The sequence below is a fragment of the Cynara cardunculus genome, assembly GCF_001531365.2.
Source record: "Cynara cardunculus var. scolymus isolate 2C chromosome LG 10, CcrdV1, whole genome shotgun sequence".
NCBI lineage: Eukaryota > Viridiplantae > Streptophyta > Magnoliopsida > Asterales > Asteraceae > Cynara > Cynara cardunculus.
This window is the reverse complement of record NC_037537.1, coordinates 9,791,784-9,818,278: the sequence shown is the minus strand read 5'-3', so window position 1 is coordinate 9,818,278 and position 26,495 is coordinate 9,791,784. Positions and strand designations below refer to the sequence as shown.

Genomic DNA, 26,495 nt, shown 5'->3' with positions numbered 1-26,495 from the left:
TATGGGGTGCCCCCGTTGTTTCTCTATTCTGGGCCCATGTATAAGTTTGGAGGCTAAATGCAGTATTTTCTGTCATTTTATCTTTACATTCTGAGTTTTTTTCTTCTTTTGGAAAGAGGGCGGCACCTCTGACAAATTTTATAACAAAAGAAGAGGAAAAGCACACCTAAGTGGCGTGGGACTCCCACCCACAAGCAAGTCCATGTAATGAAAGGGACATTTAACCAAGTTAGTTGGTAATCAGTTGGCATGAGGTTGCTTGATGCATAGGCAAAATATTGATCTTAATGCTTTTTTGATCTTACTTTGTAACTTATGTTTCTTCAGTAGGGGGGCCGATGATTATTTGCCCGGAAATATAGTGGAGATTGAAATTCACAACTTCATGACTTTTAATCACTTGGTTTGCAAGCCGGGTTCTCGTTTGAACCTTGTCATCGGACCAAATGGGTCTGGTAAAAGCTCTTTGGTGTGCGCAATCGCTCTTGGTCTGGGAGGCGAACCTCAGGTCATTAATGCAAGCTATATTTCAACATTTGGTTGGTTTGGAACAGTTATTGAGATTGTATTTATGCAGCTTCTTGGGAGGGCTGCGACTGTTGGTGCATTTGTCAAGCGGGGGGAGGAGTCTGGTTATACTAAAATTTCCTTGAGAGGTGACACTCCAGATGAGAAGATTATCATAATGCGTAAAATAGATGCACGTAACAAGTCCGAGTGGCTATTTAATGGTAAGATGTTTTTATGTACATGGAAATCACCAACATTGGTCCGAGCTATTATGATTTTTTAAATCAACAACAAACTCTTCTGTTGTTATGAGAGTGTAAAAAGTTATTGCTTATATCCTATGTAACATCCCAAAAACTCAAAATAGACATCTAAAAACCAATATCATAACTTTGCCAACCGGCAAGATCAAATACTGAATCAAAGTCTACAATTCAACTAGATCTCAAGAGGATACTGCTGAGGTTTATTACAAAAACTAGAATAAGGTTCAATACAATTATCTAAGCCTCTAGTCACACCTTTCCCTTGCCCTTGCTAGAGCTCTCAACATGGTAAAAGCTAGGGTTAGACCGGAGGTCTAGTGAATTCCCTCTAACACCAAAAGTTCACACCAAAACGCTAACTTAAAACATAAATGAGAACATCAAATGTACACACTTAAATCATAAGACACCTACACCTGTTGCAACTGTTGAACACTCTTAGGGTCATGTACACCTACGACCAATCAATTGGGCTCACACCTGCCCGTAATATAGACAACATAAAACAAATTCATGTGCTACATTTGGGTACACACCTCCCATACAGTAAAACATTCGCACACTCACTTGCATAAAGAAAACATATTTTATAACCACTTGTCAATGAATAAAAGCTCCCCAACATGGGTAATAAGGTATTAAACACTTTCCACATGAGAAAAAGTCATCATTAGTAAGAAAACGGTGAAAAGGAAACTCACCTGAAATCCAAGCCCAGTCTCACACCCTTAGGCTAAGATTTCACCAACCGAACACCTGAATTTAGGGTACCAAAAGACGGGTTATTACTTCAATTATACCCTATAATAGAATACTAGTAACTCCCTTAGATAATAACCTACAATGCAACCACAAACCATCTCTCAAATGAAAGTTGAAATTCCAGACACAGTGGGTTATGCGACCTGGCACGCGTCCTAGGTCGCGGGACAACCTGCGGGACCTTCTGTCCCCTTGTGACGGACCTGTTCGAGCTTAACAGCTCCAATTCTCAATTCCTCATCCATTTTACCATTGCTAGGTTGCATTAACTAAGTAAAAACACAATATAACCATTCCACACCTTTTCTAATCCAATCTAACTATCAAATCTTAGGGTTACCATACCAATTGGTAGGATCAATCACAACTATGGAGTTTTGAATCAAATTCACCCCTAAACACCATAGAACTTGATAGAAGAGTAAAGTTTACCAACATAAATGATTTCCTCATGATTTCTACACTAAAAGATCATTTCTCCAAGTAGAACAATACATTCAACACAAGGAGCTCTAATCCTTAAAATTTAGACTTCAATGGAGAAAGGAGAACACATAGAGGGATGATAATCTTACCTGAGATTGAGTCTCACCCACTTGATCTTCTGAAAATCTCCAATTGATTTCTTTTTCTTACTTTCTTCTTTCTCACGATCACACACACATAGACCTTTGATCCAACTGATTGAAATGAGAATGATATGAAGACTCCACCCCTTTATTTAGCTATTTACATTCTAGCCCCCTGCAGATAGATCAACGTTCAACCTCACCCTCCAACTCATAAATCTCTAAAATTTAGAACTTGGTTATTACACCCTAAAAATGTATTTCATTCTGGAAAATCTCTATGAAGTTTTATTGATTTAGGATGAGTTTTCTCAAATGTCTTGTTAGCTAATCAGTATTTCAATTACATACATATGTGCATTTGTAACATTCGATTCTTGAATAAGGCTATTAATGATGTATACATAATCAGTGTCGACTGTGAACACAATTCATTTTCATGACTTCTGATCTATATACCTCTGTTTCAGGCAGAGCTGCTTCTAAAAAGGAGATTACTGAACTAATACAAAAGTTCAATATTCAAGTCAACAATCTTACTCAAGTGAGTTCTTAAGGTTTCTCACCAAGCATGCGATAAATTTGATCGCATCGTAATTTGTACATTGCTGTTTAATCTTAATTGGCAAATTGGCATTTTTGTATGTACAGATCCCCAATTTATTATCTTGTCCACGTGAATGATCTAGAGACAGTAACCAGTCTGGTGATTAATGTGCCTTTTAAATATGTATATCCCGCACTAGATGAGAGGTAGATAGCCCAAGCTTTCTGCACAATATAAGTGGGTGATGTAGAAAACAAATATTACGGTTTGCTAGTCTTGGTGCCTTCTTGAAGTGTGGTTTAAAGGGTAGGAAAAAATTCTAAGGGTAGACTGAGATACGTACATGCCAATTCAGTTATGCGCTGGAGAGGTTAAATGGTCTCAATTTGATCGTAAGGAGGCATATAGCCTGGTGAGCTGGGCCTCAATGGTATTTTGAATTTAAGCATTCAGCATCAAAGAAGAGACGAAGTAATAACAACAAAATCAGATATGTGCCCACATAATGCAAGTTGCATTGCATGAGGATGCTCATGATCCAAAGGTTGGAGAGGTGAAGCCAAGAATGTAGAACTAGATTAAATTGTTGGTACAGAGGATGACTGAAACAGGAATTCTCCTCATAATATCAGAATCAGTTATATGATTTTAGTTCACAGAGAAGGCTATATGACATGGTGTTTGTTATCTTAAGTTTATACGTTTCACAGTTTGACTTAATTGCAAACCATAATTCATCGAACCACATTCTGAAGTAGAATAAACTTTACAAAACAAATAATAAGCTGTTAAAAGATAATACCAAACGGCAGACGGAAATACTTGTATATCTTGTTTTCTAACACATCTCTTGGTTAGTTTCTGACTATTCTACACTTTTATCCTACTCCAACCAGTTTAATAGTTTCATGTTTAACCTGGTTCAACCAGTAGTTTCATTTTATCCTACTTCAACCAGTTTACTAGTTGCATTTTGGCTAGTTTGAGTCTCGTCGGGGCCACTGGAGATTTTCCTGTTTGAGGTGTGCTCAAGATGGACTGGACATCCACGGTTAACGAATATGAAACTAGTTTGAGATAAAACTATGGAATTTTAGGCTTGTTTTATTTACTTATTTGCATTTTTGTTTTCAACTTCTACTTCTTGTTTGATTTCATTGTTCTCCTTTCGTTTGTGTTTGGGATGTTCAGTTCTTACCGCAAGATAGGGTGTGTGAGTTTGCTAAACTATCTCCAGTGAGACTTCTAGAGGAAACAGAGAAGGCTGTAGGTGATCCTCAACTTCCTGTCCTGCATCGTGCTCTTGTTGATACAAGTGCGGAATTGCAGAGATCCGAACAGGCAAGCGTGTTGAGCTTATTACAAAGGTGAATATGCATCTTCCAAAAAAATCATAAGCAGTTTGTATTTTTTCCAGGCTGTCGAGAAGAACAGAGAAACTCTAAGTCAGCTAAAGGCACTTAATGCTGAACAAGAAAGAGACGTGGAGCGTGTTCGTCAACGGGATGAACTTCTAGCGAAGGTTTTGTTGCAAGTTTGTCTCACATGTAATTTGTTGGAAACTTCTAGATCCTTTTTTAATTCCATGCCCTTACAGGCGGAATCTATGAAAAAGAAATTGCCATGGCTGAAATATGACATGAAGAAGGCCACGTATCTTGAAGCTAAAGATCAGGAGAAGGAGGCAAAGAAGAAACTCGATGCCGCAGCCAAATTGCTAAATGAACTTAGAGAGCCCATTGAGTATGTTCGGTTTTCATCCATCTATTTTCTACATGTTATTCCATATAATATATAAGTTATTCCATATAATATACATCTAAAATGGAGTTTACACCCAAATTTATATGTAACACTAGGGAAGACACTTTATTCTGGTCGGTTCCAGTTTGATAGAATCATAGAAAGGTGTTCCATGCGGTGACTTAAGTTCATTATGTGAATGTGATTGTAGTTTGCATGGACGGAGATTGTAGTTCTAATTGCTCTATAAGTTATGTGGCGGTATTATGTCCATGAACTTTATGAAGAACATCCAGCAGTCCAATAACTAGTCTTCAGATTTGTATTTGAGACCCATGCCCTCAACAAAAAGCCAAATTTATGTTTGATATGTGGTAAGATTGTAATGTCACCATCTTCTTTGTAGGAAGCAAAAGCTGGAAAAAAAGGAACAGGATACCAAATGCAAAAAAATCAGAGACCTCCTTGATAATGTTGAAACGTCACACAAGCAAATGCTGGAGAAAGAAAATCAGCTGGTATGGTGATTCAGTTGTTTCTGTTTCCTGTTCTTCTGCTCTTATAAATGTTGAAGAAATAGTTTGCATTATATCTTGATTTGTTATTATTCTTGTATACTATTTAGTGTCTTAAAGTGAAAGGAAGGTACCATGACATGGAAGAAATGGAGAGGCAAGAACACTCACGGCAGGAGAGAATCATTAAAGCTGAAAAAGATCTCACAGGTGCAGAATTGGAACTGCAAAACCTTCCACCCTTTGAACCTCCTAGAGATAAAATTGTGAGTCATACTTCTTTCACTTAGTTCCTTCTGTTTTTTTAAAATGAGATTCTTGATTGATTCTCCTATCAACTTATCGTGTCTACAATATAACCGAGATAAGCTTAGGCTCATTCAATGCTTAATCTGCTACAAACTGTTTAACATCCCGCTTTATGACAGTATGCTTCCACAGACTAACACCAGACACGTTTCCCAATTTCCTTTGGTTGATACTCAAAAGGAGATTCTTGGACGGCTTCTTTTGAAGAGATGGGGGTGGGGGGATGCTAGTGGTCATTTTAGGATGCTTTATATGTATATCGGTTCATGGCTGGTCATTTCTTTCTTTATGTATACATATATTTGGAATTTAATTAGATAGAAAAAGTCCATTATTCAGTTGAAATGAGACACCAAAGAATCAAAATTTCTGAAGATGGTTTAAGCAAAACCAGTGAGAATTGTTGTCAAAATAATTGCACCAGTTAAAGTAATTGATGATACCAGTACCAACAACAATGCTAGATGTATAAATAATCCAAACTCACATGGTAACCTTAAAGGGAACCATCCTTGTTGTTTTAAGAGATCACTCCTCGTGAGGGATTGAGTAAAGCATTGTTGGTCCTGAGTACTAGGAAGACGGAATTGGGTAAAATGGATAAGGTGCTGGAACAGCGCAAACCAGTTGAAAGTGATCATCTGACGATACATTATCGAGACTTATGCCTGAAGCAGGTGCTACCTTACTACTGAATTGAAAGCATGTTTCAAATGATTTTAAATATTTTATGGATGGAAAAATATCAACTGTAAGCTCTTAGTGGATAGGGGTTTAAAAAGAAGATATCCATTTTGATTAAGATGCCATCAGGCATGGATTATGCTAAAAAAGATGAACAATTAGCCAAATGGATTTAGTGACACTGATTGCAAATGAAGCGCTTTGGGAGGCCCAATAGCTGCAGATTCATTAGCTTGTATGACTATTATCAATTTCTTCCAGCCATCTGATTATAATAACTATCTTTTCACTAAAATAAAATCTGATTATCATAATAGGTCTTTCCCTTCCATGCAGAATGATGCAAGGTTCAAATCTCTTTTGCCCTTGCCTCAATTGCGACAAAATCAAAAGAGCTTCATAAAAGAAATATTCATTTAACATTAAAAAAGAATTACGTTTGCAATTTTTGCAGATGTTCATTGGAACACATTTTGGAACTGTAATTATTGGAAATCTATCTTTGCAGGAAAAATTAGGGGCAGAAATATTAGAGTTGGAAGCATCTGCAAGAGAGAAGAGACACCAAAAGAAAGAAAAGGAGAAACTTTTAGATCGAAATAGAGCGTTAGCAAGACAATCTGCAGAAAGGTGAATGATCAACTCTAGGCAAAGACAGTGTTGCATCTGCTTATCTCTTCTCTCTGCATTTCATCCAGCTTCTCCTGTACTTTTGTAGGTTAAGGGAGATGGAAAATATTAAAAACAAACGTTTACAGGCATTACGGAATTCTGGAGCCGAAAAAATATCTGATGCTTATAGTTGGGTACAATCCCACCGACATGAATTTAAGAGGGAGGTTTATGGTCCTGTTATAATGGAGGTACTTAACTCACTTGCGTAAAAGAAGTAGATTGTGGCATTCTGTTTGTTGAATATTTTCATTTTATTTTCTTAAACTGGTATCAACAATGCTTCAGGTCAACATCTCAAACCAGCTTCATGCTGCCTACTTAGAGAGTCATGTTCCGTATTACATATGGAAGGTACCTTTATTCAGACCTTTTGCACTTCAGTTCTCATACTTATGTGACCTTAATCAAATGGCTTATTGCTTCATGAGGAATATGTTGTTCCTAGTGTCACCTGAGGGTTGTAACTCCTAATAATAACCAATGAAAGCAGTTAGGAAAGCTTCTTTCAGAACCGAAAACATTTACGAACTTAAAATATATTCAAATTTCAGTTTCATATTAAGGTGATCACCTTTATCATTGAGTTGGCTACATCCTAGCTAAAAGGAGAGTAAATATCGTATATGATTGCAAGTCACTTGATTTCATCACAGACGAAAAGCTTTAAAACTCTTCAATAACATATAATCCTACTTTGCATCCAGCTTAGCACTGGCTTCTACGTACTACATTTAACCCTCTGTTGTCTTTTGTTTAAATATTTGACCTTTGAAGCATAGGAATGTGTTAGGACTTGAAAGGATGAAAACACAAACCAAACTTTCTCAGCTGTATACTGGCTGTATCGTAAATTTGTTGGAGCCGCTTTGATGTCTTTAGCACATCTGGGCATTCTGAAGTGTCACAGTTGCATAGACTCCAGCTGTTCCAGAAAATGAGTTCAAATTGGCTTTGATAATCAAAGGAGCTTTCATTAGGCGCAAAGTTTATATTATTATAACCTATGCATATGGAACCAGGTAGGACAGAAGGAATTAAGAAGGTTTTGATAAAGAAACAGTCGTTTGTTGGATTACTTAAATGATTCTGCTGGTACTAATCATGAAAAACTAACTTGTGCCTAAATTAATTTGAGGAGGATCTCTGTGGTGGTTCTGAAGAGTTGGTATTTGACTCCCAAAATTGATATGATGCATCCCTTGGACACAACTTTGAGGGTTATTTGAACAACCTCCCTTGGTTTTAGTCCATTAGATACATGGGTTGAAGATCTGAATTTAGTTGAGTATTTGCCACTAGCATCCCTGGGATTTATAGAGATTTTGTTTTCAACCTACAGTTTGTTTTTTGTACTTCATTACACAGGACTAAAAGTTCATTTTTGCTTTTTATAAAGTACTGCACACAATAAGACTATTATGCCCTTGATTACAGTCTTTGCTTCTTTCTGCTGACGTTATGGGAGGCTGATGGTAGCTTTTACATAATGTTGGGATCAAATTGTCAGTTGGATGCAAAACTGGAGGAGATTTGTGGAAATAGTCCGTGAGTTAATTGTATGCCTATCAGCACCTAAAAATCTGAATCGATGAAAAGTAAAACAAAGTTAGCCTGGAGTCATGAAAGATGAAATATTGAGTTCAAGGATACAAGTAGATATAATTTGTTATTTACCCATTGACTGCATGAGAAAAAACATCTGTGTTTGTATTACAACAAAGGAACCTTCTTCTAAGTACTGAAGAAGATATAAACATCAGGATTTAGGTGTTCCCTGGAACTACCTCCAAATATTCCCTCAATATCTATGGTACGAGGTTATCACTCACTACTTGTGCATGAAAGAAACTTACATGCTTTGCGGTTATTTCATTTCTCTTTTTCTCTTTGATGTTAATTTGCAATAAATCCAATCTTTATTGCTCTAGTTTCCCGTTTCTCTGTTTCTTTCGTGCCACCATCAAAAGAAAAATGAAATGTAATTTTACTTCTAGAACTTTGCAAAAAGAATAATTGTAACATGATATCTAGAAACCTAACTTCTAATATTTGGCAAGCATAAGAGGCTATATTCTACATCCTTAACCCACCTCAAAGAATTCACCATTGTTATAGTGTTTTTATTTATTAAATTGAAGTTGGAGGAACTTTCATCCGCGCTACAAATGATCCATCTGAATGTTCCACTTTGCTGTCTCATTGCTAATACTTTTTTTTCTATGTTGCTAAATGCAGGCTTTTATAACTCAGGATTCTGCTGACCGTGACTATTTGTTCAAGAACCTTAGGTCATTTGATGTTGCAGTCATAAATCATGTGGCTGATGCAGGCCGCATTCCAGAGCCGTTGCATATATCTCAGGAGGCATGTTTTGTCATTCTCTTTTACTTGCATACATGCTTTATGGCACCATTATTTATTTCCATTTTGATGAAACGAGCAGATGTCATCCATGGGAATATATTCAAGGCTTGATCAAGTTTTTGATGCTCCGTATGCAGTCAAAGAGGTCTTGATTGGACAATCTGGTCTAGAACATTCAGTATGTTCTTGTTCTGATCTTGTTTAATACATTGGTAAACTGTAAAATAAAACCATGAATATTTTTGAAGTGGATAAGATTTATATCCTCTAATAACTGTATGCTAAAACTTGTGTTTTATTAATCATTCTGCCAGTACATAGGGTCTAAAAAGAGTGATGAAAATGCAGACATGGCCCATAGTTTTGGTGTAATGGATCTTTGGACTCCTGACAATCACTATCGCTGGTCTAAATCCAGATATGGTGGTCATGTTTCAGCATCTGTGGAAGCAGTGGGTGACTCTCGTCTTCTTTTGTCTAGTAAGTTCTGAAACTAATGCCCTATTTCTTTTCTTGATCGATGGTTTTCCCTTATGTCAAGAAATGTTTTTTTTTTAATTAACCCTCTCAACTAACTTCTTGACTAGCAATTTTGTTAGGCCTAAACCATTTTGTCTATTTTAGGTGTAAGTATAAAAATTAATAATAGAGGCAATTTAAGTATTTTGGATTTGAATAGTCTATTTACAGAGTGGGAGTGGCAGGAGAGGGTTATGCTTATTTGTTTTCTTTTCACTTTCAAGTTGAGTGAGCATCAATGGAGATTGGAGAGATTACCTCTCTCTTGAATATAGGTCTGTTTGCTTGTTAGTATTGTTTTCGTATCATTAGTGTCATTTATCATGTTAATTTGTTATTATCAGTTCTTATCAATAGAAGTGTGTTGGTCTTTTCCATCATTTATCCTGTTCCCATCAGATTGGTATCTTAGTTTTTTCATCAGTGGCAGACATACCCACAATTTCATCTCCTATTGCGTAGTTGAGCAGGGCTTCAATTGGCAAGACATCGGGAGTTGTATGGTCATTATGGGAATGTGGTTGATGACTGATTCTATCATTAGCAGAACTGAAAGAGGATTTCCTTCCGTTGGAGTTGGGCAACATCGATATCATGCTAGGCATGAACGCTGTGTTCTTGTATTTTTTTTTTGATTAACCTGGATATCCAACCCGCTATGCGAGCCGACTAATCCCAGGACGACCACTTGCTTTGCAGATAGCCCAGAGTCAGCGCATTTGAACCTCCGTGGCCACAAGGGGATTTTTATTCCTCCTTGGATTTGAACCTGGGACCTCCTGGTACTTTTGACCATTAGAGCCAGGTTCAAACCAATCAGGCACCACCCTTGTGGTTGTGTTCTTGTATTTGGAGAAAGAAGAAAGAACAAAATTGGAAAGGAAGGAAAGGAAAATAATTTTTTTTATTTGTGATCTCGAGAGGGAAGGAAAAGGAAAGGAAAAGAAAGAAAATAATCTTTTATTTTCTTGAACAGGAGAGAAAGGAAAAGAAAGTAAGTATATCACTTTTACAAATAAACCCGTTAAAAAATACATCCTTTAAAATGAAAGGTTGAGTGGTTTTGTAATAATAATCTTTTTAAGGGGCTTTAGTTTCTTTCAAATTTATTCCCTTTCCTCCCATATTTGGGAGGAAACTTATCGTTATTTCCATCCATTTTCTTTCCTCTCTGCTAAAAAGTTTCGAGAACACACGAGTTTCTTTACTTTCCTCCTTTTCCTTTCCTTTCCTTTGTAATAAAGGTTTCGAGAACACAGCAGAAGTGACTACAAACATTGGGGGAGACATGAGTTAATTTGGCACTTAACTAACCTGCATGAAGCCGGAATCGCTAGTAATCGCCGGTCAGCCATACGGCGGTGAATCCATTCCCGGGCCTCGTACACACTGCCTGAGGAAACCTTTGCACGCCTCCGTTACCGAGTTCCTTAGAGAGAGTTGTCTCGCACCCCTAGGTATTCTCTACCTACCCACCTGTGTCGGTTTTGGGTACTCTGAATGAAAAATTTCAGGTAGGACACAAATGGTGGTACTGCAATGTGATTGCAGTTTATGCCAGACCATGGTGTCAATAAAATCCATGGTCTGGGAATTGCAAAATGATGTACAGAATTTTTTGATGGAACTACATTCTGTGGAGGGGGTTGCAATGAAAAAATAGATTGAGGTTCCAATTTAGATCCAAGAGTTATTGAAAGGTGATGGTGAAGTATTCAACTGGCCACAACATGAGTAAGCTGTAGCTCTCAAGCATGGCGTAGCACCCATTAGCGAGAGACGAACCCGTCATTTATATGGTATTCCAAGAATTAAAACTTCAGAAGCTAAACATTTCAAGATTTAGCCAGTACAAATAAAGCTTCCAAGTTTGAAATTCAACGAGTTTCTAAAAGATTATATGGGAATTCCAGCTGGTTTGGTCTCATTTCCTCACCAGACTTTCTGTCAAGAAAAAGTAATGATCCCATTGGCACTAGCTATGGAGTTTCATGACCTGGTGATAGTTTCACCGCAATCATCTTCACCTCCACCCTGTTCATCTCCGCTGTTGTTTTATCACTTTATTTTACTATTGTTTCTCTCTACTGATGCATTAATGGAGAGAACTTACAAAAAATGGGAATATGTACCTGAAGAGAAAATTTGTTAACAAAGATTGCAAACAAGAAAATTGCAGCAGGAATTCAGGAAAACTCTAGTTTTCTTTTCATTGATTGTGGCAGGAGGTGGCTATTCCAACAGCCTACCTTGCCAAGACGGGGGTAGGAGTGCAACAACCTACCGCAAACCTACTTAAACAACCTAAAGGCTTGCCCTAGTTTGATGGACGAAGAAAGTCAAATCTTTTAAATAGCAGATAGAAGAGCTTAGCAACCAAAAATCAATGCATCGAACTTCAGCTCCATTGCGTTGGCCAAAGGGCAATAACATCTGACAACCTGACAAAATTCAAGAAAACCCTTAACTGTGTATATGCAAATGAACATGGGTTCTTCATCTGAGAGAATTCAGTTTCTACGAAGGGCTTTCCACCCCTTTGAAATTCATAAAATTCAAATGAGGAGTTAAAAAAAGAGTTGCCCTCGAGGAGGAAATGTAGTGATGGGGGGTTTTGTCTACAGAAGCAATAGAAGCGGTTTAATCCCTAAAATTAGTAGCCAAAACCCCTCTAAGCAACACCAAGTGTTCAATTCCAAGCTCAATCGTCTCTTAGAAGATGATCTGTTTAGGTCAGAGTAGAGACAATATGTACATGATGGGTCAAAATAAAACCCCGAAAAGCACAAAATAATACACTGATATTCTGTATGTCTAAGAGAATGCTTGTGTCCATCTTTTCAGACACGGATGGTGAGGAATTGAACACGCTCAGGGGAAAGAACAAGGAGTTGGTCGAGACCATCTCTGTTCTAGAAGCAAGTTTCAAGTCACTTCAGAGTGAAATAAAGGAGTTAGAAGATGCACAAGCTCAACTTCAGAAACAACGTGTATGTTAGCATGACGTAAATATTTCTTATTGGGGCTGTGAATCATTCTTTTACGCATTACACCTAACGAAGTTACTTGTCCCATCATGCAGGAGAATCTTGTTAACGAAGCACAGCATGAGAAAAGGAAACAACGTGAGCTACAAAACCGAGTTAGTGAGTAGCCTCTTTCTCTTATACTTTTCACTTCGATGTAGTCAAGAAATTTTGTATTCTCCAACTGAATATGCTGTTGTTCTAGACCAAAAGAGGTTAAAACTACAATCACTGAGAAGGGAAGAAGATGCGGCTATTGTAATGTCAAAGCTCGTTGAAGATGTTGAGAACTTGAATATCCAGAGATTTAAATGTGTATTGGAAATTAAGGTAGATGTCTTGGTGCAATGAGCATTTTCCACTTATTTAGATGGCCTGGCATATTTGGTTGTATGACTCTGGTCATATCCTGACTGCAGAATCTTCTCACTCAAGCTACTGCTCACAGAAAAAATTATGCTGAGAAGTTCATGGCCTCCATTGAACTTGAGTTGAAGGTATTCTTCTACTATGGTGTTACTGTCTTACAGCAATGCTGTTTAAGCTTTATGGTCTTATCCTATACCTATACCGAAAACCTAAGCCATTGAAATTATAGCTGTTAGAATAATGACCATCCTAACATACTTCATAGTTTAAACTCTCTGTGTTACACTCATTAGTGCATAATAATCTATGTTGCAAGGATACAGATGAATACCGGAATGAGGAGATTCTAAAAGATTGGGGATCAGTATGTGTTTATGTGTGTATGAAGTCTAAAAACCAAATCAATAAAAAAACAAGTTATTTCATGATTCATACCTTAAATATATAAGATGCATGTAGACTAAAACCTATGTCATATCATGCTTTTACTTTTGCTTTATGTATCCATATTAGTCTAAACTAAAAAAAACTTGTATCATCTTGCATTTTTCTTTCGCAGTCATTAACATAATTATGTTTTCTATTTTAGCCTTTGTTTCTAATTTTGCAAATTGTGTTTTTTGTTATTTTTTTGGTAAAAGGAAGACCAAAGTTGCTCCTTGTGTATCCTCATTCCGTGATATCCTATTTGTGGTTGAGATAAGTCGGAAATGTGGTCAAAGCTGCACAATCAAAGCCAACCAATATGGGACTCGGCAAGGGATAGAAGCGCCCCTGCTTCCTAGACAATAATATTGAATATAAAAGATAATGTATAACAAATTATAGGAATTGACTATTGGTTGTAGTGTAAACAAAGGAAGAAGAATTGCTACAGGCAAAAGTAAATGTATGCCAAGTTAGTTTTTATTCTTCTTACCATGTCTTCCACTTACCTTCCTTTCCCTGTGCCTTTCTTTCGGAAGGCATTTTTTTCCTGTTGACCTTACGATTGCGTTATAGTGAGTTTATAGTTAAGTGCCACTCCTTGTGCTTTTAGATTATTTCATCAGCTAGTCAGGTAACAGTGCACGTTGGTGACTTGGTGTGGCTATTATATCCTCACCATGCTGTATCATCTACATTTGTAATTTCATAACTCATTTATTACTTGGTTTAAGATTTTGTATATATGCCGTGAATGATTTGGTACTAAAAAATAACCAATGTGTTACACAACTTGAATAACTTCGACTGGTGAAGTTTTTATTAAAAAATTCAGGGAACTAAAACCATTCTTAAAGTTTTGGGGGCATTTTCATTATTTATACACATTTTGATCTTCATTTATTTTGTTAACTGGGAGTTCATGTAGCATCATTACATTAGCATTATGTGTTATTTATCAATCACAATCTTTACATAAAAATCAAAATTGTCTTGTGCTTGTTTGTTGTCCTTTGGTCAGATTAAAGAGATGGAAGCGAGTATCAAGCAGCAAGAAAAGCTTGCATTGCAAGCTTCTTTACATTTTGAAAATTGTATGTTTCTTCTAATCACTCCTTGATATAAAGTGGCTAGTACAGTGTTCATTGCATAATGAGATTTAATGGAATGACCTAGGTCCTTGCACTGCCTTGGTTTAAATTTGACAATCTTTATGGTCTATTGACGAGTTGTGTTTGTTTGTTTTTAACATTTCATAAGGTAAGAAGGATGTGGAGGACCATCGACAACAATTGGCAGCTGCCAAGAAAGTTGCAGAATCAGTGGCAGTTATTACTCGTGCTCTTGAACAGGAATTTCTTCAGGTTTGGCTAAAGTTTATTTTTTAAGTATCCATCTGAGTTGTTTCATAAGTGAATTAACTGTGTACCCTTTGGTGGCATTATGCAAATTTAAGTTAACATTGCTTTATTTTTTAACCCATGACAGATTTATGAGGTCTATAACTATCGATTTATTTGTTGCTGTTTTTAAGATGATCATATTTTTACAACAGTGTCCGAATGTACTCAGTTGAACCACAGAACATGGGGTGGGGAAGTTAAGAGCAAGTGCTGCTAGATTAGGGCATTCAAACAATCATTCAAAATGCGTTATACTCAGTGATCGTTATTTTTACTCCGAGCATACTTACCTTGTGATAGGGTATACTTGCATGAGGATTTTAGCTCAATATGTCCGACATTTCATTCAGCTCGTTTACAGTCAGAAAGCTTAACTGATTGGAACATTAGACGTGCCTTTCAGGTGTCTAAGGGCACTCTGAGTTTGATGAATTCTCCATCTATGTTGTACAGCGGTCAAAATATGAAATCGCGGGTCAGGGACATGATCTGAAACAGCAGTTATCGCAATGGGAAATAGCAGTCCAAAAATAGCGGCTCGTATGATAATTAGAATTATTTCTATATGCATACATAACTCAACATATTTTATGTATTCAATAAAAAAATATATAAGAATAATGATGTTCAAGTCCAAATAAAAATAATTGAACAATGAATCCTTTTATTTAAAATCAAGGGGTCAAAGTGGTAGTGTCCAAATCCAAAAAAATAAGAATAATGGTGTCCAAGTTAAAAAAATAGAAATAATGGCATCCTAGTCCAAGAAAAATAAGAATAATGAAACCTTGATATTGTTAGACTAAAATAAAACCAAATTCAAGTCCTAAATAAAATCCCACAAAATTACTTTTTTTAACTACAAGACATCCAATACACAAATAGAGGTTATGCGGCTGCTTTTTGCGTTCAAAATGCGGTCATTTAGTGGTCAATAGCGCCGCTAATCGTGGGACCACTATTTGGCCCATAACCGCTAACTGTGATAGCACCGCTGTAGCGGTGCGATTAACAGCATAGTTCTCCATTCCCTCGATTTGAAGATTATGAGGCTTAGCCTGAACCCTGTTATGGAGGGAGAAAGGAGTGGTAGTACTTTTTTTCTTTATTTTCTCTTTGGTAGTTGCCACAAAGAAGAGATTCGCTGATCGATACCTATATCAAATTGGGAGTTCTTCCTTTTTTAATCTGCTCATGCAAATCGACCTAAAGTTATCTGATTCAGGGCTGGGTTTTTAATCATGCAAGTGGGGAGAGAAGGATAAGAAAAGCAGGACTTTTGGGAAATATGAACTATAATCCACTGTGAAAATGATTAAAAATGGTTTATAACATTAAAGTTTGACTTTTACCAAAAGGTTCTCTTTGACTCCTTTGCCGATACTGTCTTTATCTTGTTTAAGACATCTAGAGAATGAAAAGCTAGGAAATTGAGCAGTGCTTGTGGAATAAGCCTTACCTCCATAGACAAGCCTCACCTACCCATATAGTGGGTCCCACATACCTGTCCGTGGGATTATGGCTTCCACAAACAATCCCATTGTAACAAAATTTTCTAATTTTTGATTTGATGCTGACTGGCTGAGCATTTTAGGTTGGTACTTGTAATACTTGGACTATTTGCATTAATTGGTGTTATCATATCAACTGTATGTATTGGTGATATGAACATATGTGCATACTTAGAGGAAAATGTTCAAATAAGTATGTATATTAACTTATGGCGATTGAAACCTACAAAAGGGGAAGTTCGATGAATTACTCAACATCTAATTTCCAGATGAAAGAAACATGAAACACTAGATTTTTAAATATATCAGGTGATGTGGAACTTGCCCTTTAATACCAACAGAATTGAAAATCATCATAGCCTTAAAAATGCAGTGCTTTAGAAGGCTAAAATTCAGGCTACCCATATAATTTTCATATTCCTTACAGGAATTTTCATATTCCTTACAGGATAAGCCTATGTTTCCCCTTGTGTGCTTTGTGTTGACTGCTTCAATTGTGAGGTCTATTATTGATTTCATGAGATTTAATGCTGTTCTATAGCTACCTTCGACCATTGAGGAATTGAATGCTGCAATTCAAGATATTACCTCTCAAGCCAATTCTATTCTCTTTCTGAACCACAACATTTTGGAGGAATATGAGCACCGTCAAAGAAAAGTAAACTTCTCTTGCACTGAAATTGTCCATTATATTTAACATATCTTTGAATTATGTTTCATCCATTTGATTTTTCCTTGACAGATCAAGGAGCTCTCAACGAAACTGGAATCAGATGAAAAAGGATTGGCTACTCGTTTAAATGAATTGAATTCTTTGAAGGTTAAGAAGTTCTGCTTTATTCTTTAGAACCACATTCTGCTATAATGTTGGAATTTCTGAAAAGAAGAGAAGTATTTAGAACAATGAATGATCACTGAAGATTACTGCTATACTGTTGCTTGAGTTGTACAATCACACAATTTTATGATTTTTGCTACCTGCAGGAGAAATGGCTCCCGACACTTAGAAACCTAGTTGCTCAAATAAATGAGACATTTAGCAGGAATTTTCAAGAAATGGCTGTTGCAGGAGAGGTTTCATTGGGTATGTGCAGTATATGAGAGGTTTCTAATAAATTCATCAACTGCTATATTGATTTATTTTTGTGGTCAGATGAACATGGTAATGAATTTGATAGCTATGGAATTCTTATTAAAGTGAAGTTCAGGTAATTTCTATTCTAACCTTTTTTTTCCTATTTGATTTATTGTGATATTTGAAAATTTAAAACCTTTTTAAAGGAACAAAAGAATCTTCTACTCTTCAAGCTGTAGGCAAAAGATTATGAGGGAATTCCATAGTCAACAGTTCCATCAAACTGTTGACATAACCGTGAAACCTCTCACTCTTATCAACAAATCTCACCGTTCTGACCACATAATTGGAGAAGTTACCCGTGAAACACCGGCATAACAAATAGACAAAAAGAGAAAATATTTCGCTTTAGTCACACCTCTGAAGCTGCTTTCTTGCAGGCGATAATTTTCTTATTTATGCAGGTTGTCATTGCCAATATTTGTCCTTGTGATACAAAGCTCAACTGAACAAAACAATCTTTAATTGACCACACTGAATGTGATAGTGACCCTAGTTATCCGCTCACTTGGATCTTGTTGATTACAAAATAGATTGTGAGTGACGATGGAAGGAGAGCAAATTAGAAGAATTAGTGATTATAAAAATGGAAGGTTGGATATATGATACGGATATGCATTATTGTCAAGATGCGGCTTCTGGAGAAACCGCCATTAAATGGTAATTCTCGAGAAGTGACAATCAAGTGAAGACTTCTGAAAGTTACCATCAAGTATGAACCTTTTAAAACAAAACTCACCATTGAAATTTTTTACTCTTACAAAATATACTTTTGATATAATAAGAGTTACCTTGGTGCATTACATTTGGCAAGGTGCCACGTCATTTGTCATGACCTGCACTTTGACTACTATGCTTTATATCTGCAGTGGGTCCATAGGGAATGCAGGAATTTCTTTTGATTTCATTTATCTCTTCTACTATTTTGGTATATGGGCATTTAATACTTTTAGTTTCTGCCTGGTGAACACTACAGAAATTTGCCTTATAGTTTTCATTATATAGAGCTGTACTATTTACATTTACTTTTGATTTCACAATGAATATCAGGCAAGCAGGACAACTTCAAGTTCTAAGTGCTCACCACCAATCTGGAGGGGTATAATGATGAGTTGTTTATATTTTTTGTATGAAAATTTGCTCTTATTTTTGTTATATCTCGTTACAATCTTTCTTGTCCTTGTGTAGGAACGATCGGTTTCAACGATTCTTTACCTTGTTTCACTACAAGACCTCACAAACTGCCCATTTAGGGTTGTTGATGAGATTAATCAAGGTTTGTGAATGTTTATTTGCATTATTGATTTAAGATTACCTTCTTTGCGGATTAACTTTCCACTATGACGATTCTTTTACTTGATTAACATTTTTTTCCTGAGTGATTGTGATGTTACCTATTTTTGATATCTGTTAGGAATGGACCCTATTAATGAAAGGAAGATGTTCCAGCAATTAGTCAGAGCTGCAAGCCAACCAAATACACCACAGTAAGGATTCTTTCAGTTAATATCTTTAAAAAAGATTGTCCTTGAGTGCATGCCGTCTGCAATTTCAGAATTTATGATTGGAAAGGTCTATTCAATCACTATCATAGGATAATTATGGTACTACTTACTTCCCACTGACATATATTAAAAGGACTATACCGGTACAAAATTAGCAAGGCCAACTTACTGAACGGAGTGAAACACTCCTTCGGTTTTTTTTTTGGAGTTTTAGGATTTTAGTGCACCCAATTTGACACAAATAAGAAGCACAATTTGAAAACCGGAAGGACCTCCTCTTTGCATGTCTAGATAAAAAGTTCAGTCAACAAATCCAGAGGGTTGGCAGCCAGGGACTTGTTTTCATAACCAAACCAAACGAGCCTAGTATACCCCACCTGGAGGTGGGGCCGGTGGTGGGATGTATGAAGACTTGTCCTCTACCACGGGGAGTAGAGCGGCAATTTCCATGAAGACCCTCAGCTTGCATGGGGTTTGTTTTCATCTGACAACTAAACAAGAAATTTACAACTAAAAGTCGAACCAAGTACGTAGCAGTGAATGATTTGGAGAATATGAGAGAAACCACAGGAATAAACCTACCTTGGCTAGGAACTGATCAAAGCAAAACCAGAAGGCCAATTCAGAAACAGATGGATCAGGTTCATTAAGTCGATGCAATGTATATGGTTAGCATAATAAATAACAAGTGGCTAGATGAGCCCAAAAAGATCAACATAAAAACATAAAAGAGCATAAGAACATGCAACAGAGCAGCATCAACCAGGGCAGAACATATTAGAACGGGCAGATCAGAAACAAACCAGACATTGACAAATCTAACGCTGCGATTGATACACGGGACATGACGGGACAAAAATCACTGTCCCACGTTTGGCGCGACATGGGATGGGACAAGAACCAACTGTTCCATGTTTGGTGCTACATAGGGCAGGGACAAGAATTGGGATTAAAAAGGCTATTTCTTGTTCGACCAAAATAGGTGGGACAAGAAACTAAACATTACTAATCTACCTTGTTTGATATGTAACCTTAATATTATATTTGTTTTAATGGTCAACACTCAACACCGCTGGTCATAGTCGCCACCACCGTTGGCGGCCACCGGTAGCCACGGTTGGCCACCTCCACCTCCACAACCACCATCGACCACCTCCACCTCCTCCTCTACAACAACCACCTCCACAACCACTTTCTTTCACCGACCACCACCGTCCATTGCCACCACCACTACCATCGTGGGCTACCTCCACCATAACCACTACCACTGCCCACCCCTACCACTACCATCGTGGGCTACCTCCACCTGCACCATAACCACCACCACTACCCTCCACCTCCACTACACCGGCAACAACTACCTCCACCATTGTTGGCCGCCACCACCACCGATATCCACAATCTTCACATCGTCCACTGCCTCTACCTCCGCAACTATTATTGTTGCAACAATCTTCACCATGCCTCCACCAGTTGAGAAGGATCTTTCAAACTGAATAAAACATAATTTTTCCTTTGTACGAATCAAGTTTTTTCGAATTACCATCAATTATATCAAATTTTTTGTTCAAATTTGGTACTACTATATATATGTGTGTGTGTATTTATGTGTATGAAAACTGTAAAAATGTTTATAAATTAAATTATTTAAATATTTACTTGTGTCATTTATAATTATTATATGAAATATAATATCAAATAACTTTTAGTGGCAACTTGTCTAGTTCTGTGCTATCCGTTCCTAGTCGTACCAAACACCAGACAGACACCTGTCTCATCTAGTCCGGACATGTCTGCCTACCAAACGCTATATAAGGGTGTTGCATGGTTCAGCCGGCTGGTTTAGAACTTTTGAAACTGAGTAATTTGGTTCTGCTATAGGTTTTTTTGTAAGAAACTGGTCATTTTAGTCAAATCGAACCATATATATATATATTATAATTTCTAATAAATTTTAATAAATATGATATAGCATAGTGGTTACTGTCCGAGTGATTAGTTCCTTGTTTTTAAGGGACTCTTGTTCTAATCGATTGCCCTTTTCTCTCTTTTTTCTTCTTTTATTATAACTCCAAAATTAAATTTTATCAGAATGGTGACCATGCAAACGAGGCCTTGGCCTGATCCTTTTTATCGTCAACTTTGATCCCAAAAGTGTGATTGATGCATCTTTTTAATATCTTTAGAGATTGATACCATTTGGAAAGTTGTTGCTACAACCAGTCATCATGTGTACTTGAGTAATGCACTTTTTCTTCAAATTTCACTGCCCAACAAATAGACAGAATTTCTTTTTTAGTTTACATTATTTCCTTTAGTTATATTCCAGGATCGAGTTGGAGGTTAACTATCTGATGATGTAGTAATAATTATGATATCAATGATAAGTAACCAAAAAATTTGCTAGTAATATTCATAGATATGTAAAAGGTTTGCTTCTCTCCCTATATTTCATGGTTATGATGGTTGGAGGGACGTGTTTGTTTCCTAACTTTTATATGTTTCAGTGCCTATTCTTTTCTGCTGCTTATTATCTACTAGTATTGGTTCTTCTCTTTTCACTCATACTTTTGCACAAGTCAAGGATCTTCACGGAAACAATTACTTTATCCTAAAAGGGTAGAGGACAGGTCTGCATACATCCCCTGGACCTTGTTTTCGAGTGGGATATACTGTATTGGTTTGGTTTTGGTGGTTGGCTTGTTTTTTCTTGTCCAGTGAGAAAAGTTATTGTGAAACATTCTCCCTTGCTTCAAAGCTTTATCCCTTCAAATGTTGAAAGTTTCTTAGGAGTGTTTATTTTTGTGCATCATGTTTAGGTGTTTCTTGCTTACTCCAAAACTGCTATCTGATTTGGAATATGGCGAGTCATGTACGATTCTGACAGTGATGAATGGCCCGTGGATTGACCAACCGTCAGAAGGTGATAACTTATAACAACATTCGATTTCATTGCTGCTATTATTATTATTATTATTATTATTATTATTATTATTATTATTGTTATTATTATTATTATCATCATCTTGTCTATTGTCATGCAACATTTCTAAACCATGCTGTTTCCCATTTGCAGTATGGAAACTTGGAGGAAGTTGGGGCTCTGTTATGGGATTGTTGGGGGAAAGCCATTGCTAAAAACTGTAAGAAAAAATAGTGAATGATGATTGTTATTAATGATTTTTTTTCTTTCTTTCTTTCTCATTGTGATGTTACAGACAGAAAGGAAGTGTGTTAAACAGCTTTTTGAAACTTTTGATGCTAATATGGCACGATTCGCAGGTGCAAACCTCGGAATCTGTAACTTGTGAATATTTAAGGTATGCAAACTGAGAACACGTGTAAATGGTATGCTACTATGGCTTTGTTGTTTCTGAATTTGCAGCACCTCTAGCAGGTCATTGCTCCATGTAGCTAGCATAGACCGGAGGAAGGGTAGAGTTCGAAGAGTAAACTGAGGGTTAGTGTTAATTTTGTTGTGCGCCTTCTTTTTTGTTTCTACGGTGTTGTGCTTTTGTCTCGACTTCTTTTAGACTCTTCGAACTTTATGGGAAAGCTTTATTTGTCTCACACTTTTCACAAGGCTATGGTTTTCATGGAAACAATCGTTCTACTTCTTGAGATAAAGACCAGATTTGTGTTGGATATACGTTTACGAATATATCGTAAAACATTATGGGTATTCTTACAACCTGCAATTTGAAGGTATATCTGCAGAATCATACAAGTACCTGGGAGTATTTTTGCAAAACCATACAAAATTTTGAATATGATTGTATTTTAGAAACTAAAAAACAAACATGTATAATAGTTTGTCAAACCAATTTGATTGTCACCCATAAAAACATATATATTCAATAGTATTTAAAATGAAAGTCAGTCTGAGCATTTCTCAGCAAAAGTGGTTTTTTTTTCTTTTTAACGGTGGGTATTCAGATCAGTTAATATGCATGTTGATCAATTATACAGCGTCGTGAGTCGTAGCAAAAGAAAAAATCCCATTGATGTTGCAAGGCTCTTGAAAGGGAACTTTGCTACTTGAGTCCTTGGTAATGACTTTTAGTTATCAATGATAGATAGCAATCAAATATTATCTCATTTGTTTTGGAAAAAAACTATGGGAAAATGTTGAAAAAGCTCATCAACTAATAAGATTTATAAGATGACTTGTTAGGTATGATAAAGTGGTGATGTAACACATTTTTATATTAGAAATAATGGTTGTTACGAGCATAATTTCGTAATAGTAAATTGCTTTTTGATAATCGTTAATGTCATACTATTTTTTTTAATGTCTTATGAAATATGTTTATGATAATTTACTAAATGAGATTTTTATTATAAAAATATAAATAGTTTGATTATCAATTAATACTGCTATAATTTTTATTTATTAAATTATAACTTTTCTAAATTTTCTTATATTTATTTGGATTTTGAGGACTTATATTGAATGTGAATGTGTCTCACAACCAAGAATAATTCAGAGGGGTTCATTTCGGTTTTGGATCTAGGGCAATAGGTTCAAGAGATGAGAGAATTAAGGATACCCACCAAAAAGACTAATGCAATCCATAATGATGTACCTGAAAATACAACATTTTTTGTTACTTGACAAACCATCAAGAGAAGCAAATACAACGGGTACGCTAATTAATAAGATTGATGAAGTAGCAATTAATGCAAAAACAGCCAATTGGAAAGCAAGAGTCAAGCTTTTAATCCTCCAAGCTACCAACACATGAACTATACCATTTGATCCTTATATCAGCCAACATTTTTACTAAAATACATTATACATGGATTTTACCACGAATCCATTGATTCTATATGATTTATTATATTACTACCCCTTTACCACTTTATTCGTACATGAAGTCGGGGGAGAATGGAATTTGGTTTTCTTATTTTAAAAATGGGCATGATGGATCATACATCTATCCATATATCTGGATAGATAGATTGACCATCACACCCGAGATCTTTGATAGTGACGGTATCCACTCCTATGGTCATGTTCTATACGGAGGAATAAAATAAAATTTGTCTTTCAGAGAGATGACTGAGTGGTTGAAAGCCCCAGTCTTGAAAACCGGTATAGTTTACTGTCGAGGGTTTGAATCCTTTCTCATTTTTTGCTTGTTGAATAGATTTGTTTCTTTATGGGATTGGTTTTGATCGGATGGTTTCATTATCATAAAGAAAGGGAAGTGGCTCGGCTATTCCGCCTAGCCAAGCCAGAAAAAATGGATTAAAATTAAATATAAATGAGTTGATTTTTTTTACATGACATGATCCCTATATGTATTAAGGAACCGAAGTGAGTCCTACTTCAAGTCTTGGATCTCTTGTCTCAATTAAGAGGGGTCATGGAAAGAACATGTTCAAAATCACGATCAATTCCTTTTTCAAATCATGCTGCAGCTGCACGAGTCCTTCCTGCGTGCCACAAATGCCCTATGAAGAAGAAGAGTCCTAGAACAAAATGAGAAGTAGCTAACCAACTTCTAGGAGAAACATAATTGAATGCATTGATCTCGGTAGCTACGCCACCCACGGAATTTAAAAAACCTAAAGGAGCATGTGGTTTAATTCGATGCAAAGCGAATTTAACATTATATACGATTTTGCTCATAAATTTAAATTAATATTCTTGTAATTTTTATTACAATACAATTAATTATATTACATAATAAAAATATAACTTAACATAATTAAAGTAAGTTTATTATTTGCTTAAAAAATTTAAAGTGATATTCGTACAATATTCTTAAAGTGAAAGGTGTAAGTAGAATAAGAGGTTTGATTTGGATAAATTGTAGTTTACATGGTAGATTGTAGTTGTCGAAACATGTATGATGCAAAAGCTTCAAACAGTTCTTCAGATTGAAAGCATTTGTAGTGTTCCAACCAATCTCAGAAAATTCTACATTGAACTAAATTATGATGTAAGCATTAATGAAAACCATGTTCAAACAAACATCTGAATGCAACTTCACATACTAGACGAAATCCAAAATACCCAAATATTGAATACCCAACTAATGTTGAATAATCAGGGTTAAATCCAAAATAGCCACATATTGAATACCCGACTCTTACCACAGTTAATGCTTACCGGATATGTTGGTGAAATTTCATTGAAAACGATATGTGACAGGTATGTTGGTGATTTTAGTTTTATCAAATATTTTGGTGTAATTGTGATTTACTTGAGATTGATTAATGCGATAAAGCAAACATATGTCAATTTGGAGGTCCGTAGTGCACACTTATAAATGTTGCCCCTACCACCTTAGATCGTTTGGCAGGGCTGCAAAAGACTTAGAAATTTCACCAAGTCTTGTGTTTTTCAGCTTTCGTTAGCCATCACTGAAAGTTTGTATAAGGCTATCTTTGAACAGCTTCAACTGTAGCTGACAAACACTACAATAAAATTGAGTTTTTAGGACGCCATCACTTTCAAAGCGTCCTATTAGATTACTCCATAGGGCTCAATTTATAAGACAAAAAATAAAAGGTCCCATCTAAAGTCGTTGTAAGGGATCCTATCTAAGATACCTTCTAGAAGCACCAAACAAGCTCCAAATATCCCCTGGAGTATGTACATTAAGTTTCATGAGCATTAGATGCATATAACTCAATTTAACCCATTGACTAGTTAACTTTCATACTTTAATTTTCCTATTACAGCATTGTGTTCTATCCCTGTTTTACCCCATTTAACCTCAAAATTACTCAATGACTACTAAAGATGAATTAAACTAGATTCAATTATATTTCAAATGGAACTGACCCCATTTCTACACGATTTCTCTTTGATTTTATATGAATTTTGCAACACAGCAGCTATAGGCTATCAAGATTCAGTTTGACAACACTGTACAAAGTGCACTTTTTACCCATCTTAATGCTCTAAATAGATCATGACGTCTCTATAAAAATAAACTAAACATTCATACCTTTCAATTGCAAGTGTACTAATCTTTATACGATTTTTCTAAAATAGAGTAAAAACATTGACTTTCAAGTACCAAAATAACCACTTATACCATATTGTACCAGATCCAAATGTTTTTCATAAAATAGCATAATCTTCATAAAACTTCAGAAATCTATGTTCTTTCTATCAAAATCATCATTTTAACTACTTTGACTTTGAAAAGTCAAACATTCATACTTTCATCCAATAAATTCAACTAATTCTTGTAATATTGTCCATCCTTTTACTAAATAACAAAATATATATCCTAATATACTCAAAATACTAAGATATTATCAATTTCACATCAAACCCTAACCCTAATCTCCATCAGATGATTCAATACATAAAATTGACAAAGTTAGGAGCTTTATACCTTCAATTTCTTGTTTGATTCACCAAGAACGATGTTAGATCACCTCCTATGTGTATGAAATCACATCTCAATAACCCCAAAAGTTTGGAGAAGTGAAAATGGGGCAAAAATTGGGTTTTTCTCAAATTAAACTTGTTTTGGGTCGGGTTGACCTATCACCCATTTTGACCACCTAACACTAAAAAATTCATAACTTTTCGTTCGGACCTCCGTTTTCGATGAGGTTTTCGCCTACGCATTCGTTACAAAATAATTTATAACTTAAAGCAGTTTTACATATTTGTAGGTGTTATGCTTTC

At 36.0% G+C, this 26,495-nt stretch overlaps 1 protein-coding gene across 1 annotated transcript; it reads left to right on the top strand.

Moving 5' to 3' along the window:
- The first annotated feature begins 235 nt into the window (after positions 1-235).
- Positions 236-22,465, top strand: LOC112520510 (structural maintenance of chromosomes protein 5). Its single transcript, XM_025128956.1, has 29 exons — positions 236-508; positions 578-731; positions 2,578-2,651; positions 3,846-3,995; positions 4,072-4,176; positions 4,252-4,397; positions 4,804-4,915; positions 5,023-5,178; positions 6,414-6,535; positions 6,624-6,768; positions 6,866-6,931; positions 8,816-8,944; positions 9,024-9,122; positions 9,259-9,424; positions 12,308-12,453; positions 12,546-12,609; positions 12,695-12,819; positions 12,909-12,986; positions 14,306-14,378; positions 14,545-14,648; positions 16,740-16,856; positions 16,941-17,018; positions 17,183-17,282; positions 17,352-17,406; positions 18,384-18,432; positions 18,522-18,609; positions 18,748-18,820; positions 21,658-21,761; positions 21,915-22,465. Exons 1-29 carry the CDS (start codon positions 263-265, stop codon positions 21,974-21,976), a joined length of 3,186 nt encoding a protein of 1,061 aa, XP_024984724.1. The 5' UTR covers positions 236-262; the 3' UTR covers positions 21,977-22,465.
- Positions 22,466-26,495: the final 4,030 nt, after the last annotated feature.

What these genes read in the sequence shown, in the direction of transcription:
- LOC112520510 (XM_025128956.1), top strand. Translation starts at nt 263, where the DNA reads ATGCATAGGCAAAATATTGATCTTAATGCTTTTTTGATCTTACTTTGT. An exon ending in ATGGTCCTGTTATAATGGAG is followed by an intron (nt 6,769 to 6,865) that starts GTACTTAACTCA and finishes ACAATGCTTCAG; the next exon opens with GTCAACATCTCAAACCAGCT. An exon ending in AATGTGTATTGGAAATTAAG is followed by an intron (nt 12,820 to 12,908) that starts GTAGATGTCTTG and finishes TCCTGACTGCAG; the next exon opens with AATCTTCTCACTCAAGCTAC.